Source organism: Arabidopsis thaliana, chromosome 5 (assembly GCF_000001735.4).
Source record: "Arabidopsis thaliana chromosome 5, partial sequence".
NCBI classification, from domain to species: Eukaryota; Viridiplantae; Streptophyta; class Magnoliopsida; order Brassicales; family Brassicaceae; genus Arabidopsis; species Arabidopsis thaliana.
The window spans coordinates 21,239,954-21,254,904 of NC_003076.8; the positions used below are offsets into that span (position 1 = coordinate 21,239,954).

At 35.9% G+C, this 14,951-nt stretch overlaps 4 protein-coding genes across 8 annotated transcripts; 2 read left to right on the forward strand and 2 right to left on the reverse strand.

Annotated features, from left to right (window-relative positions):
- The first annotated feature begins 763 nt into the window (after positions 1-763).
- On the forward strand, positions 764-3,691 carry LTI78 (low-temperature-responsive protein 78 (LTI78) / desiccation-responsive protein 29A (RD29A)). Its single transcript, NM_124610.3, has 4 exons — positions 764-1,024; positions 1,110-1,292; positions 1,389-1,862; positions 1,947-3,691. The coding sequence occupies exons 1-4, from the start codon at positions 976-978 to the stop codon at positions 3,371-3,373; spliced, it is 2,133 nt and encodes a 710-aa protein (NP_200044.1). The 5' UTR covers positions 764-975; the 3' UTR covers positions 3,374-3,691.
- A 1,078-nt stretch (positions 3,692-4,769) lies between these two features.
- On the reverse strand, positions 4,770-6,821 carry CYP96A4 (cytochrome P450, family 96, subfamily A, polypeptide 4). Of its 2 annotated transcripts, NM_001344993.1 has the most exons (2): positions 5,179-6,729; positions 4,770-4,957 (listed from the first exon to the last, which is right to left on the reverse strand). In NM_001344993.1, the coding sequence occupies exons 1-2, from the start codon at positions 6,664-6,666 to the stop codon at positions 4,952-4,954; spliced, it is 1,494 nt and encodes a 497-aa protein (NP_001330249.1). In that variant the 5' UTR covers positions 6,667-6,729; the 3' UTR covers positions 4,770-4,951. The 2 variants fall into 2 exon arrangements, with proteins under 2 accessions (NP_001330249.1, NP_200045.1); NM_124611.3 differs by lacking the exon at positions 4,770-4,957 and having other exon boundaries at positions 5,023-6,821.
- Positions 6,822-7,401: 580 nt separating this feature from the next.
- AT5G52330 (TRAF-like superfamily protein) lies at positions 7,402-10,473 on the reverse strand (the record flags this gene model as incomplete). 4 transcript variants are annotated; one of them, NM_001344995.1, is made up of 10 exons in its annotated part: positions 10,284-10,368; positions 9,749-9,820; positions 9,450-9,561; positions 9,257-9,345; positions 9,097-9,165; positions 8,894-9,026; positions 8,594-8,749; positions 8,072-8,441; positions 7,861-7,964; positions 7,402-7,772 (listed from the first exon to the last, which is right to left on the reverse strand). In NM_001344995.1, exons 2-10 carry the CDS (start codon positions 9,777-9,779, stop codon positions 7,643-7,645), a joined length of 1,194 nt encoding a protein of 397 aa, NP_001331623.1. In that variant the 5' UTR covers positions 9,780-9,820; positions 10,284-10,368. The 4 variants fall into 4 exon arrangements, with proteins under 4 accessions (NP_001331623.1, NP_001331622.1, NP_200046.1 ...); NM_124612.3 differs by lacking the exon at positions 10,284-10,368 and adding an exon at positions 10,426-10,473 and having other exon boundaries at positions 7,463-7,772; NM_001344994.1 differs by lacking the exon at positions 10,284-10,368 and having other exon boundaries at positions 9,749-9,923.
- A 219-nt stretch (positions 10,474-10,692) lies between these two features.
- Positions 10,693-14,184, forward strand: EXO70A2 (exocyst subunit exo70 family protein A2). Its single transcript, NM_124613.4, has 11 exons — positions 10,693-11,007; positions 11,171-11,266; positions 11,647-11,852; positions 11,962-12,192; positions 12,281-12,419; positions 12,514-12,726; positions 12,802-13,007; positions 13,085-13,282; positions 13,372-13,471; positions 13,548-13,777; positions 13,869-14,184. Exons 1-11 carry the CDS (start codon positions 10,849-10,851, stop codon positions 13,984-13,986), a joined length of 1,896 nt encoding a protein of 631 aa, NP_200047.3. The 5' UTR covers positions 10,693-10,848; the 3' UTR covers positions 13,987-14,184.
- The last annotated feature ends 767 nt before the right edge of the window (positions 14,185-14,951 follow it).

Consider the following 14,951-nt stretch of genomic DNA (forward strand, 5'->3'; position numbering starts at 1 on the left):
ATACTTAACAGTTAACGCATGATTTGATGGAGGAGCCATAGATGCAATTCAATCAAACTGAAATTTCTGCAAGAATCTCAAACACGGAGATCTCAAAGTTTGAAAGAAAATTTATTTCTTCGACTCAAAACAAACTTACGAAATTTAGGTAGAACTTATATACATTATATTGTAATTTTTTGTAACAAAATGTTTTTATTATTATTATAGAATTTTACTGGTTAAATTAAAAATGAATAGAAAAGGTGAATTAAGAGGAGAGAGGAGGTAAACATTTTCTTCTATTTTTTCATATTTTCAGGATAAATTATTGTAAAAGTTTACAAGATTTCCATTTGACTAGTGTAAATGAGGAATATTCTCTAGTAAGATCATTATTTCATCTACTTCTTTTATCTTCTACCAGTAGAGGAATAAACAATATTTAGCTCCTTTGTAAATACAAATTAATTTTCGTTCTTGACATCATTCAATTTTAATTTTACGTATAAAATAAAAGATCATACCTATTAGAACGATTAAGGAGAAATACAATTCGAATGAGAAGGATGTGCCGTTTGTTATAATAAACAGCCACACGACGTAAACGTAAAATGACCACATGATGGGCCAATAGACATGGACCGACTACTAATAATAGTAAGTTACATTTTAGGATGGAATAAATATCATACCGACATCAGTTTGAAAGAAAAGGGAAAAAAAGAAAAAATAAATAAAAGATATACTACCGACATGAGTTCCAAAAAGCAAAAAAAAAGATCAAGCCGACACAGACACGCGTAGAGAGCAAAATGACTTTGACGTCACACCACGAAAACAGACGCTTCATACGTGTCCCTTTATCTCTCTCAGTCTCTCTATAAACTTAGTGAGACCCTCCTCTGTTTTACTCACAAATATGCAAACTAGAAAACAATCATCAGGAATAAAGGGTTTGATTACTTCTATTGGAAAGAAAAAAATCTTTGGAAAATGGATCAAACAGAGGAACCACCACTCAACACACACCAGCAGCACCCAGGTAGATTCTAATTTCAGAAACTTATATTTTTTTTAAGTGACAATCCTCTGAATTTACTTAAACTTATTGTGATTTATGGATACAGAAGAAGTTGAACATCATGAGAATGGTGCGACTAAGATGTTTAGGAAAGTAAAGGCTAGAGCTAAGAAGTTCAAGAACAGTCTCACTAAACATGGACAAAGCAATGAGCATGAGCAAGATCATGATTTGGTTGAAGAAGATGATGATGATGACGAGCTAGAACCTGAAGTGATCGATGCACCAGGTTACTTTCTTTTGTAGTTTCATTCAACTTATGATCTAAAAACTATTGGTTATTCAATTTTGCGTGACATTAACGGTTTGGTATCTGTATATGCAGGCGTAACAGGTAAACCTAGAGAAACTAATGTTCCAGCATCGGAGGAAATTATTCCACCAGGGACAAAGGTGTTTCCTGTCGTGTCTTCCGATTACACCAAACCCACTGAATCTGTACCAGTACAAGAGGCCTCTTACGGACACGATGCACCGGCTCATTCTGTAAGGACGACGTTTACATCGGACAAGGAAGAGAAAAGAGATGTACCGATTCATCATCCTCTGTCCGAATTGTCAGACAGAGAAGAGAGTAGAGAGACTCATCATGAGTCATTGAACACTCCGGTCTCTCTGCTTTCTGGAACAGAGGATGTAACGAGTACGTTTGCTCCAAGTGGTGATGATGAATATCTTGATGGTCAACGGAAGGTCAACGTCGAGACCCCGATAACGTTGGAGGAAGAGTCGGCTGTTTCAGACTATCTTAGTGGTGTATCTAATTATCAGTCCAAAGTTACTGATCCCACCAAAGAAGGTAAGAACTTTGACCTTTTAAGATTGTGTTTTTCTTTAGTGATTATGAATATGTAATAACTCTGTTACGTTGTGTTTGGTTTAGAAACTGGAGGAGTACCGGAGATTGCTGAGTCTTTTGGTAATATGGAAGTGACTGATGAGTCTCCTGATCAGAAGCCAGGACAATTTGAAAGAGACTTGTCGACGAGAAGCAAAGAATTCAAAGAGTTTGATCAGGACTTTGACTCTGTTCTCGGTAAGGATTCGCCGGCGAAATTTCCAGGTGAATCAGGAGTTGTTTTCCCGGTGGGCTTTGGTGACGAGTCAGGAGCTGAGCTGGAAAAAGATTTTCCGACGAGAAGTCATGATTTTGATATGAAGACTGAAACTGGAATGGACACGAATTCTCCATCAAGAAGCCATGAATTTGATCTGAAGACTGAATCTGGAAACGACAAGAATTCTCCGATGGGCTTTGGTAGTGAATCAGGAGCTGAGCTGGAAAAAGAATTTGATCAGAAGAACGATTCTGGAAGAAACGAGTATTCGCCGGAATCTGACGGCGGTTTAGGAGCTCCGTTGGGAGGAAATTTTCCGGTGAGAAGTCATGAGTTGGATCTGAAGAACGAATCTGATATCGACAAGGATGTGCCGACGGGATTTGACGGAGAACCAGATTTTCTGGCGAAGGGAAGACCTGGATACGGTGAGGCATCAGAAGAGGATAAATTTCCGGCGAGAAGTGATGATGTGGAAGTAGAGACTGAGCTGGGAAGAGACCCAAAGACGGAGACTCTTGATCAATTCTCACCGGAACTTTCTCATCCTAAAGAAAGAGATGAGTTTAAGGAGTCCAGAGATGATTTTGAGGAGACGAGAGATGAGAAAACAGAGGAGCCAAAACAGAGCACTTACACAGAGAAGTTTGCTTCAATGCTAGGTTACTCCGGAGAAATTCCGGTGGGAGATCAAACTCAAGTGGCGGGAACTGTTGATGAGAAGTTGACTCCGGTCAATGAGAAGGATCAAGAAACAGAGTCTGCCGTGACGACGAAGTTACCTATCTCCGGAGGTGGAAGTGGAGTAGAGGAGCAACGAGGGGAAGATAAAAGTGTGTCGGGTAGAGATTATGTGGCGGAGAAACTGACAACTGAAGAAGAAGACAAAGCCTTTTCTGATATGGTTGCCGAGAAACTTCAGATTGGAGGAGAAGAAGAGAAGAAGGAAACGACGACAAAGGAAGTGGAGAAGATCTCTACCGAGAAGGCAGCATCGGAGGAGGGTGAGGCGGTGGAAGAGGAAGTGAAAGGAGGAGGAGGAATGGTTGGGAGGATTAAAGGATGGTTCGGTGGTGGTGCGACTGATGAGGTGAAGCCAGAATCGCCACATTCTGTTGAAGAGGCTCCAAAATCATCTGGCTGGTTTGGTGGTGGTGCGACGGAGGAGGTGAAGCCAAAATCGCCTCATTCCGTTGAAGAGTCTCCACAATCACTTGGCTCCACTGTTGTTCCGGTGCAGAAGGAGCTTTAAGAATATGAGAACTGAGATTTTCAAGTTTCACTTTGGATGTTTATGTGTGTTTTGTTTGACGTCTTTGATGTATTATGGTATAATTCCTTGTTTGTGTGAAAAAAGGACATTTGGTTAATAAATTGTTCGGCTTTGGATTAAGAAGTTCCTCCATACCAGCTACTAGGTCTAAAGTGGGTAAAATCATTGGATTTATTCCCTTCAAAGTTCTTAGAATTATTCACAGGATTTTACATTATGAGCTAGTAGTGTGACTTGTTGAGGTGTTGTCTCTATCGTTAAAGTTCTCGAATATTTCTAGGATGAGAGCATATTTGATTTTGTTTTCTATAGTTGCTTTTGTTTGTTTTGGGACTCCCTAATAACTCATCAAAAGTTATACAAAAAAGAAACGAAAATATTTTTAATGATATTTCATTGTTAAAATCCACTAAATGACAATTACATAAGCTTAAAAGATGACGAATGTGATGTTTTTGTGGCTAAAGTTAGTTCTTTAAGTGAAAACTTGACATTGAAACGCTCATTATGGAAAATTATTTGTTGATTCAAAAAGGCCAAGAAACACAACCGACTTAATTAAGACCATCTCCATTGGTCATCAAAATAAAGAGTCTTTAAATATAAAATTAATAGAAATAAGAAAAAAAAAGAATTTAAAGAATCAAGGTGAGAAATGTGTCTTCCTATAGACATTTAAAATCTTGTAATGGTCAGTTTAAAGATCATTCCCTCCATATGTCTTGTTGTTAGTGGTCAGTTTGTTTTTGATATTAAAATATTAAATATGTTGATTTTGAGACATAAAAAAAATAATTTAGCAATGAGGATGCTTTAACTTGCATCACTATGAGGTGTATATTGTTTCTACACTGATTTTGGATATTCAATTTCACAAGTTTAGTGATCGGTTTGATAAAGCTAAATTCTGAACTACTTATTTTCACATCATCATCAAGTATTATTTCTTTTTTTCCATCATTTTGACAAGTCATGCTCATGAGATTAGTTAAGCTTTATCCACATCACTTTAGTTTAGTGTAAATATATTGATCATCAACTTGACATTTATTTTGATTAGGTGCAAAAAGATGAAAGATTTGTTAATTTAAAGAGTTTTGCTTATCTTGCTCCTGTGATGGTGGACAAAAAAAAAACATATTTTACATTCATCTTTGATTATTACCATTGTGATAACAAACAATCACTGAATATTGTATTTTAAAGTGAATAGCTGTTTATTGAAAATTAGGTACTGACAGTATTACAAACGAATACCTAAAATTTTAGGTTTATATTTGTTATGATTTTTTCATGTTTTCAATAAACTTTACATGTACTAAAATTTATGATATAAATAATTGTTATAAATTATGCCACTGCGGATGAAGGTTATGTTGATTTATGTAATAATAGTAGTTTTAAAGCAGTGAATGATAACTTGCTGGACTATATAGGTTTTTCATGCAAGTCCTATTACTCTCATCTCATCAGTTATTTAGAATGATGAATTTCCAGAGCCGCCATACTTTTGTACTTCCAAAGGGCTTCTACTCAAAGGTTGATGGGCTATGCGTTTCATTTCTGTGAAAATAACAAAGTTGGATAAGAGAAATATGATTTTAGATAGGAAAAATTAGCACTAATGGTTTCAAAAGAAACAAACTTACTTCATTTATTTTATTATTTTAATTTATATTATCATGAGGTTCTAAATCTTTACCCATAAATATTCTTTCACAATGGAATATTTTATTGTAACATAAAACAAAAATAAAATATCACTAAATCTTAGTGACACTAACTTTGAGACCATGTTGCATGCGAAGAAGAACGGAAGGAACTGGTTTTGGTTTGTGCCCTTCAACGACCTTAATGTCATAGTTTCTAATGATTTCGACCGCTACTGTCTTCATCTGCAAGAATGTTAATCTTTTCCCCAAGCAAGTTCTTGGACCAGCGTTAAACGCCAAAAACTTATATGAAGACTCTTGTCTCAACATTCCACTGTCTGAAATCCATCTCTCTGGTCGAAAATCTTCTGCGTCATCTCCCCAAACAGATTTCATCCTGCCTAATGAATAAATAGGGATTACTACCCTCCAATTCTTATCAACTTTATGACCACTTGGAAGCACGTCTGGCTTTGCCGGTGACTTGTGGTTGAATGGGACTGATGGGTATAGCCTTAGCGTCTCACACACGGCACCGTCTAGGTACACGAGCTTGTCTAAATCTGCCGGATCAAACTTTGGCATCTTCTTGTTAATCTCTTGTCGGATCTTGGTCATTGCTTCAGGGTTCTTAGAGAGAAGCCAGAAAAACCAAGTGAGAGCTGAGCTGGTTGTGTCTCTTGCCGCTATCACAAGACCCAAAATAGTGTCTCTGATGAATTTATCGTTACTCGGTTTCAAGTGTTTATATTTGGTCGTGTCTATAGTCATGTAATATGTTAAAACGTCCATGGCCTCTCCTTTTGAGTCATGAATCCCATGATTTTTGATCTCCTCTCGTTTAGCTGATATGATCTTCCCTAGCATTTGATCGAAAACGTCGAGACCTCTTCTCATCTTCTTCTCTATTCCTACACCGATCCAAGATTGGATACTCCACAGGAAAGCCGGCTTGAGATGTCTATAGAACATGGCATCTGCAACTCCATCCATCGCATCAGCGAACTCAACCTTAGGCATTTCAACGGAGAGAGATTTTGGATCATACCCAGCCATCAAAGTAGAAGATGTGTCAAACAAGAATCTCTGGAACAAATCTTGCAAGTCGACAAGAATGTGTTTCTCAACAGCGTTATCAAGAATAGGAACAAGCCCTTGACTTAATTTGCTTACGCTTGTACTCACCGAAAAACTTTGGAAATCTTGATGGCTGAAAATCGCATGAGACGAGTTTCTCATATCCTCCCACAAGCCCGAGTCAACGTTGAAAATCCCATCTCCCAAGAATTCAAAGATCTTGTTAAACTTCTTCCCTTTGGGGTAATTCACGAAGTTTGAACTTAGAATATACTGGATATTCACCGGGTCAACAGTGAGCAATATGTCTGTTCCACTAAGCCATGGCCCTATGAAACAACCCGTCATATTTTCTGCCTCAAGAGCCTCCGTAACAAAGTCGTAGATACGAGGGATTTGGAAGAGCACACCCGGAAGCATCCCAAGGACCGGCCAGTTCATGACCATATGCTTTGGAGTTTTCTTGTGGAGCGAGAAACACTGGTAGACAAAGAAGAAAATGAATGCGATGAAGATTTCAAGTAAGCCTATGATCATCGCCATTATTGCACACAAAAATGATTTTTTTTTTTTTGGTCAAACAAAATAATGGATTTTCATATGAGTGAGTTATTCATACAAGAACTCGTTTGCTATATATAACACATGTGTATATGTCATTTCAAATCATAGTATTGCTCTGTGTAAGAACATTTAATCACTGGTGTTTAGAAAAGTCAGAAAAGGAGTCTTGTATTTGTCAATTATTGAAGATGTTAAGTGGTGTGGAGTTCACTGGCATAATATTTTTTTTTTTTTTTTTTTGTGTGTAAACAACTTTTCAATCATCCTTTATTTTGTACATTTTACATCTATATTACAACGAGAAGTAATACAGAGATAACTCTAAAATCTCTTTACGATTCGAGTATATTTTTTCTGAAGATATTAAATTTTCATCATTATTTATATGATAATTATACTATTATTGTAACACGTTAATCAACATGATTATTCTATGGTTACAAACTTACAATTAGAAGTTATAACTATATAATTATAATATCTATATTATTTTGTGTGCAAAATCGTTAAAATTCACTTAAAGTGAACTATATGAAATTTTTTAATAGCATTGAAATTCAAACTCAAAAAATTATGTGCAATATAGTAGTACATAATTGCAAAAATCATCATATGGACTAAAACAATTTAGACATGTGTAGTATAATCGTCGAGCATCTAATGAAGAAAAAAAAACACATGTTAAAGAAGTATGCACCATCAAAATATTTTGGTGTCGGTACCAACTTTCACAACTACTAACCACAAATCTTAATGTGCACCATCATTTCATAGTCCAAATTAAATTTTAAAATACAGGGACCACCGGTTTCCATATTTGAATAAATTTAAACCAAATAAAACCAAACTTCTGCAAAATAACCAAACCAGACAATTTCGGTTCAACATATGGTCTAGATTTCTCAATACCGAAAACCGAAACAAAATTACGCAAAACACAGAAAACATTTCGAATCTAATTCAGTCTACATTTCCCAAAACCCTTTTTTAGCACTTTGCTCCGTTTTGAAGTTTCCTCTTCTTCACGGATAAGTTCTTCCTGCCTTTTAAGCGCAATAGCTTCTTTGTATGCAACCTCAATTTTGCTGCTCAGAGATATTGAAGTACAATACATAAGCACATCAAGTTAGAACACAATGGCATACTATATAGAAACAAATTATGCATTATTACCTAAAGATATGGTCAAGAACAAATATCTCCACAGTTCGTCTACCCCACTCATTTAAACATATCTCATAAGCTTCCTTGTTGATATCTTCTTCATCCTTGTCCTCCTAGATTTGCATCCAAGCAAAAAAAACAAAATTTATCAATACAAGTAACTTTCTAGTGGAAAAGTGCATAAGATAAACAATAACGCGGATAATGGAATTAAGCCGACCTTAATACGGTTTTGAAGAGCTTTATCATCTTTCGGAGGCAATGGCTCTGGAGCAGCCCTCTCTAGGAGTGCAGCCCTCTCTAGGAGTAACAACACATCATCATCAACTAATACGAACATATCTCTGTCCACTTTAACAAACGGAGCTGGCAATTCCTTGTCATCTAACAGTTTTGGGCTAGCTTTCTTGTTCTTAGTTTGGACTTCAAGATCCTTCAACCCATTATACAAGCAATCCATCGCTATAGGTGATGTAACAACATTTTCCATGAAAAAGTGTTTTACAAATCCTTTTAGGATTACGTCCATTTTCTCTCTAGACATCTCACGCCTAGAGTTTTTGTCCATTCCTAACCAGAAAACACCGAAGCTGCAACCAAGAATGCAAATTTATAATGGTCTCTAGAGACATGGTTGGAAGACAATATATTAATCTAACATGGCATGGTTTCCTCAAAAGAAGAGGTAACTACATTTATGGAATCTGGAGGAGTTAAGGGTACAAGTTGAAATGTGAAATACCTTGTCCATTTGGCCTTGTCCTCTATCAACTTCTCAAGCTTGCTTCTTCTCTCCTCCACAAAGCGTAGGAAAATTTGCTCTATATTTCGAAAATACACCCTAACAATTTCTGTCTTGTAACCATAATCAAGGAAGAAAGGTCGGTCCACCCTGTCTCTGCAAGGACCAATTATATGGCCGAGGAAATGAAAAAATATAACATATGAACATGTGGAGATGTAACTTGTAAGTATATGGTAGCATGGAAAAATGGACCGTGCATGTGGTAATATTTTGCTCATAGAGTCGGTCTTGCATTACCTGATCACCTGAACTTTAGTTTCAATTGTAAGACAGCCAGAATCATCTATGAAGCCATCCCGTAACTTCGGTAACTCCATAAACTTTTTCCATCCCCAATCATGTTCTTTCTTCCAAAACCGGTGCAGCGTATCTACAAGATCATGAATTCAGTTGTCTGGATATCGAAATGGAAGCAAGCAATTAAAGATTCGAAAAATCACCTGAAAACTTAGACTTCTTTGGATCTTTATGCATCACAGATATAGTAAACTGAGCCAACTGACTCCAGCCTGGTGTCCAAGATAGCAAAAGAATATATATCACTAAGTATCCAGAGAAAGAAAACAAGGACCAAGCAGACCAGTGGAAAAAAATACAAACCTGGAAGAAGTTCATCATGGTTTGCAACACAGAGAAATAATGAGAGATGATTGCTAACATCACATCCTTCTGGATACATTAAAATATGCCTGACACATTGAAGATAAAAGTAACAACACAAAGCCTTCAAAACCATTTCCAGAGTTTTTTTGAGACAAAAATTAAAGATGAGAAAGATATGCATGCCATGTACCAACTGTAGCCTCCAATTTCAAAAACACTGCTAGCGAACTCCCTTTTGCTGATTTGTGAAAATTTCTTAATCTTCCATGTATTTTTTCCATATAACTCAGAGGGTTTAAGACCTGAGAAAAATAAGAAATTTCACATTAAATTAGCTGAAAAAGAGAAGTATATTACTAAAACACAAAAACAAACAAACGGGTATAGTATCTATTAACATATCTCGAAAACCTTAATCATTTGTGGACGGGATAGTGGGGACGTTTTTGACGATATTCATAAAAAAAATCATATTGCTAAAACACATACCATACTCATCATCCACATCAGTCTTTGCCATTCTAAAGGATGATTTTTTCGTCAAAGCTCTCTTTTCTTCAACTACGAACAAAAAAAAAACTAACGATTAGAGCAAATAAAATTAGATTATTGAATTCTGTAATTCCCCCTAAGATGCACAATTCTATTATAAATTTATCGTAAAATAATATTATATGATTTGAAAAGTTCTAAAGAGTAAGACTAGCTGAAAAATCAATTGATTTGATCAAAAACTGAAAAATGAACAAAGAACAAGCACATAGGTTTGGATTATATTCAACAATCTGACTCCCTCAAAACTGTATCGAATTCATAGCTTAAATCGAAACCCTAAGAACCCCCATCAGATCATGGATGGGCAATAAACCCTAAATTCCAATCTTAAAATAAATAAATAGATTGTTAAAAAATCAAAGAAGGACCAGAAGTTCATTTCTATTATGAAATCAACGATCGGAAAATCATAACCACTCTCTCGTATTTAAAAACAAAATTAAAGAAGAAGAAGAAGATAGAGATTAACCATAGAAACTTTGATTCTGAGTGTAGAGACTCTAAAAATCCATCTCTCTATTCTTACATATAAGATGATTGTGATCGATAATAACGATGAAGTGTATCCTAAAAGATATTTTGTTTACCTAATAAAATATATGATTCTTTACCTAAATAGATGATTCATTTTTTGGTATGAGAGTAGATTTTGTTTTCCACTATGAGAAAGGGGTAACGATTTTTATGTAACAACCCCAAATATATTATAGGGAAAATATCTTGTCTATTTGTTTATTAAGCTTATATTTTTTTCCGCAATTAATAAAAACAAGTAGGGACCCACAAAATCAACCTAAAAATATGAAAGTAACGAAACCATCGCTTATGTGGTGGGGTCTCTCCAAGCAAAATCGCATGAAACTTTTTAATTGTATCGTCGTCTCACGAATCGTAGAGGAGCGTCTCTAACTACACCAACAAACACATTTACATTTTTCCAATCCTCAAAAAATTTCTGAATCTTTACGCAACCAAAACTATTCTCTATCAATTTTCACCATCTTCTTTTTTGTTCATCGATCCAAATCAAGAAAATGGGGGTGGCTCAAGCAATGGAAGCCCTAACCGAGCGAGCAAGTTTGATGAAAGAGTCTTTGCATAAGAGCCAGACCATCACCGATAACATGGTCGGAATCTTAGGTTCTTTCGATCATCGTCTCTCGGCTCTTGAAACCGCAATGCGTCCCACACAGGTCCTTTCTTCATGATCTCTCTGTTTTTTGGATTTTTAGAGTCTCAAGGTTGTGGAATTTGAGATCTATCTTCTGTTGAAATTGAAATGTGATTCTGGATTTGGTGATAAAATGGTTGGCTTCTTCGACGTTTAATTTTGGGGGTGTGATTGTGTTTGTGTAGATAAGAACACATTCTATAAGGAGAGCTCATGAGAATATTGACAAGGCATTGAAAGCAGCTGAGGTTATATTGGATCAATTTGATATCTCTAGAAAGGTTTGGTGTTCTCTTTACACTCACCATACAAGATTCTCCTTTTATTTGCTTGTCTTTCAAGCTATCATTCTGTTCCCCTTAGGTTTCCTCAAGTTAAGTGTTCTTAAGATGATAACTGTAGACATGTTTTCTCTAGTTGAAGTTACAACTGAAACATTTGTGGAGAATGCATCATGTGAACAGAGTAGCAAATGTCTGCTTTCTGATGCTGTGAAACTTAGGATTTAGGACCCAATCCAGTTAGATATCAAGTACTCTGTTCTTGTTAAGGAGAGTTTTTTTGTCTTCAGCTAAGCCTAAGATCGTTTTCTTCGTGTGTGTGTGTGTGTGTGTGTATGGCATATTAAGCTGAATAATGATTGATCATTTTTTTTTGTCAGGCGGAAGCTAAAATATTGAGAGGACCACATGAGGATCTTGAAAGCTATCTGGAAGCAATTGATCAACTAAGAGGCACTATCAAATTCTTCAGCAACAACAAAATGTTCAAAAGTGCTAGTGGAGTTATTAGTCATGCTCACGGTTTACTTTCTAAAGCTCTATCAAAGCTAGAAGATGAGTTCAGACAGATACTGCAAAACTACAGGTTCGTCTTTCGATATGACAGACTTACACTTGTGCCTTATTGAAGAAAATTCGTTTTGCTTGTGCAAGGATTTGGTCTAACACATTACTTTTTTGTTTCAATATTTTAGTAAGCCAATGGAACCTGATCGCCTTTTCGAATGTCTTCCGAGTAATCTTCGACCATCATCAGAAGGTGAAGGTGGTGGTGGAAAGACTCATGATCCCCATCACAAGAGCTTAGAAAACGCTATTTTTACTGTCCCAACTGTCATTCCTCCAAGGGTTCTGCCTCTGCTTCATGACTTAGCTCAACAAATGGTTCAAGCTGGTCATCAGCAACAACTTTTCAAATCTTACAGGTCCAACTTCTCAGTTTTCTTTCAAGTAGAACCTCTATAGTCACACATATTAGTTTTGTAATCCATATACGTTTTCGAACTTTATTAGGGATACTCGAGCTGCGGTGTTGGAACAGAGTTTGAGGAAATTAGGAGTGGAGAGGCTTAGCAAAGATGATGTTCAGAGAATGCAATGGGAGGTATTAGAGGCCAAGATTGGGAATTGGATACATTACATGAGAATATCCGTAAAAAACTCTCTCCCACAAAACAAGAATACCTTACTAGATCGCTACTGTTTCCTTCGTTTACACGGCACTTGCTTTTGTTGCCTTGAGACAGGTGAAACTGTTATTCGCCGCGGAAAAGAAAATCTGCGACCAAATTCTTGATGGTGTTGAGTCTCTCAGAGATCAATGTTTTGGTGAGGTCACTGTAAATAGTGTAGCTGTGCTGCTTAGTTTCGGGGAGGCTATTGCTAAAAGCAAGAGATCACCTGAAAAACTGTTTGTTCTGTTAGATATGTATGAAATAATGAGAGAGCTTCAGCCTGAGGTAACGTTTAATGTCTCACACCGTCAAAGAAACTATGTGTATTAGCTAGCCCCTCTAATTGTCTTTCATTTATAGATTGAGTTGCTCTTTGGAAGCAAACCATGTGCTGAGATGAAAGAATCCGCGCTGAATCTGACAAAGCGGTTAGCTCAGACAGCTCAAGAAACTTTTGCTGATTTTGAAGAAGCGGTTGAAAAGGATGCTACGAAAACCGCGGTTATGGATGGAACCGTTCATCCACTTACTAGCTACGTTATAAATTATGTCAAGTTCTTGTTCGAGTAAGTAACTTTACTTAGACCAACGGACATTGTCATTTTTGTTGGACTAATCAGTGGTTTTTGGGATATGGAAACAGTTACCAAACGACGTTGAGGCTACTTTTTCAAGAGTTTGATAGTAAAGATCCTGATAGCGAGCTTGGAGCTGTAACAACGAGGATCATGCACGCTTTACAGAATAATCTGGATGGTAAATCGAAGCAGTACAAAGATGTAGCATTAACTCAACTTTTCCTAATGAACAATGTTCACTATATAGTGAGATCTGTTAGGAGGTTTGGTTCTGTTTCTTCGGCTCCATCTTTCTTAAACAGAACCAGAAAAGCCTAAACATAATCCTGAGTTAGAGTTACATTTTTCACAGGTCAGAAGCAAAAGATTTATTAGGTGATGATTGGGTTCAAATACATCGAAGAATTGTACAACAACATGCAAATCAGTACAAGAGAGTTTCTTGGGCAAAGGTTTACTCAATCGTTTTAGGTTTATACTTTAAAAATGCTTTAAAATGTATTTTCTGATTAGTCTTTTCTTCTGCAGATTTTGCAGTGTCTCACGGTTCAGTCGAGTGGGAGCGGTCCGATAGAAAACTCAAATATATCAAGAGCATCAGTAAAAGACAGATTCAAGACTTTCAATTCTCAGTTTGAAGAGCTTCACCAAAGACAATGCCAATGGACAGTTCCGGACAGCGAGTTGCGTGAATCTCTTAGACTTGCTGTTGCGGAAGTTCTTTTACCTGCTTTCAGATCGTTTCTTAAACGTTTTGGGTAAGATCAAAAACACTTTTAAACAGATTTTGTTTCGCGCTTGTCAAGAAAGAGTTAAAAGTTTTGTTTCTTTGGTTGTGTTGTGTATCAGGCCGATGATAGAGAGTGGTAAGAACCCCCAGAAGTATATAAGGTTTAGTCCTGAAGATCTTGAGAGAATGCTTAACGAGTTCTTTGAAGGCAAGACATGGAGTGAGCCAAAGAGATAAATATGTATTCATCTTTGTTTTTCCATTTTGTTGTACATTCTCTTCTTCTTTGTTTTTGCAACATTACTCTTTAATATTTATAAGTTCTTTTGTATTTCTCCTTTTCTTGAAGGTTTTTTTTTTCTCCTTTCAGTTTTATTTTTCTTCTAACTGTAAAGTTGATGAAGCTGTCATGTTTTTTCTAAGCTGTAAAAGTAAATTGGCTAATATCCATATATACTATTTCAATGATGATTCAGCGTTTTGCATTTTATCATTGTATATATCATATATATATATATATATATATATATATGTAAGTTTAAGTCTACACGTATACATGTTATGCATGCAGTAGAGAATGTTAAATCTTCTTTAGAGTATAATCTCGTTCAAGTTGTATAACATGCTAAGTCAAATTACTTTTAATATAATGTTTTCTGTTTATAAACAGTAGACGTCGCATATGATTTGTGTCAACAAAAAATTATAGTCTGGAAAGTGGAAACTTAAGAAGAATTCAAACGAGAAAAAGGTCATCAAGGACTTAAGAAGAATTCAAACGAGAAAAGGTCATCAAGGACATTAGACATGATTTAACATAATGCCAATTAGCTTTATATATGTTCTAGAGTTGACATATTCTGTAAAACAAAATTGCAAACATGTAGTAGTGTTTATATATATATATATATATATATATATATATATATATATATATATATATCATTATTCATTAATTAATGAGTTCGTTATTCGTACATGTTGTAACTAAATCTATACATAGTTAGGTTCCTAAATGAGTTTCTATTCGTTGTAGAAAGTGTGACTACTATTCTTTTAGATTATAGTTTTGTTCAAATGGCATTAAAGAAATAATAACATGCTAAGTCAATGTCGTGTAAATAGTGTCAAATGAGGAAAAAGTAATGATGACTTTGATGAACGTTATATAACCAAACTAGTCCTTACCAGATCACACATAT

Excerpts from the sequence above, each read along its gene's own strand:
- LTI78 (NM_124610.3), top strand. The coding sequence starts at position 976 with ATGGATCAAACAGAGGAACCACCACTCAACACACACCAGCAGCACCCA. Across the intron at positions 1,025-1,109 it reads CACACACCAGCAGCACCCAG|AAGAAGTTGAACATCATGAG; the intron begins GTAGATTCTAAT and ends TTATGGATACAG. Across the intron at positions 1,293-1,388 it reads TGAAGTGATCGATGCACCAG|GCGTAACAGGTAAACCTAGA; the intron begins GTTACTTTCTTT and ends CTGTATATGCAG.
- CYP96A4 (NM_124611.3), bottom strand. The coding sequence starts at position 6,666 with ATGGCGATGATCATAGGCTTACTTGAAATCTTCATCGCATTCATTTTC.
- EXO70A2 (NM_124613.4), top strand. The coding sequence starts at position 10,849 with ATGGGGGTGGCTCAAGCAATGGAAGCCCTAACCGAGCGAGCAAGTTTG. Across the intron at positions 12,420-12,513 it reads TACATTACATGAGAATATCC|GTGAAACTGTTATTCGCCGC; the intron begins GTAAAAAACTCT and ends GCCTTGAGACAG. Across the intron at positions 13,283-13,371 it reads ATAGTGAGATCTGTTAGGAG|GTCAGAAGCAAAAGATTTAT; the intron begins GTTTGGTTCTGT and ends CATTTTTCACAG.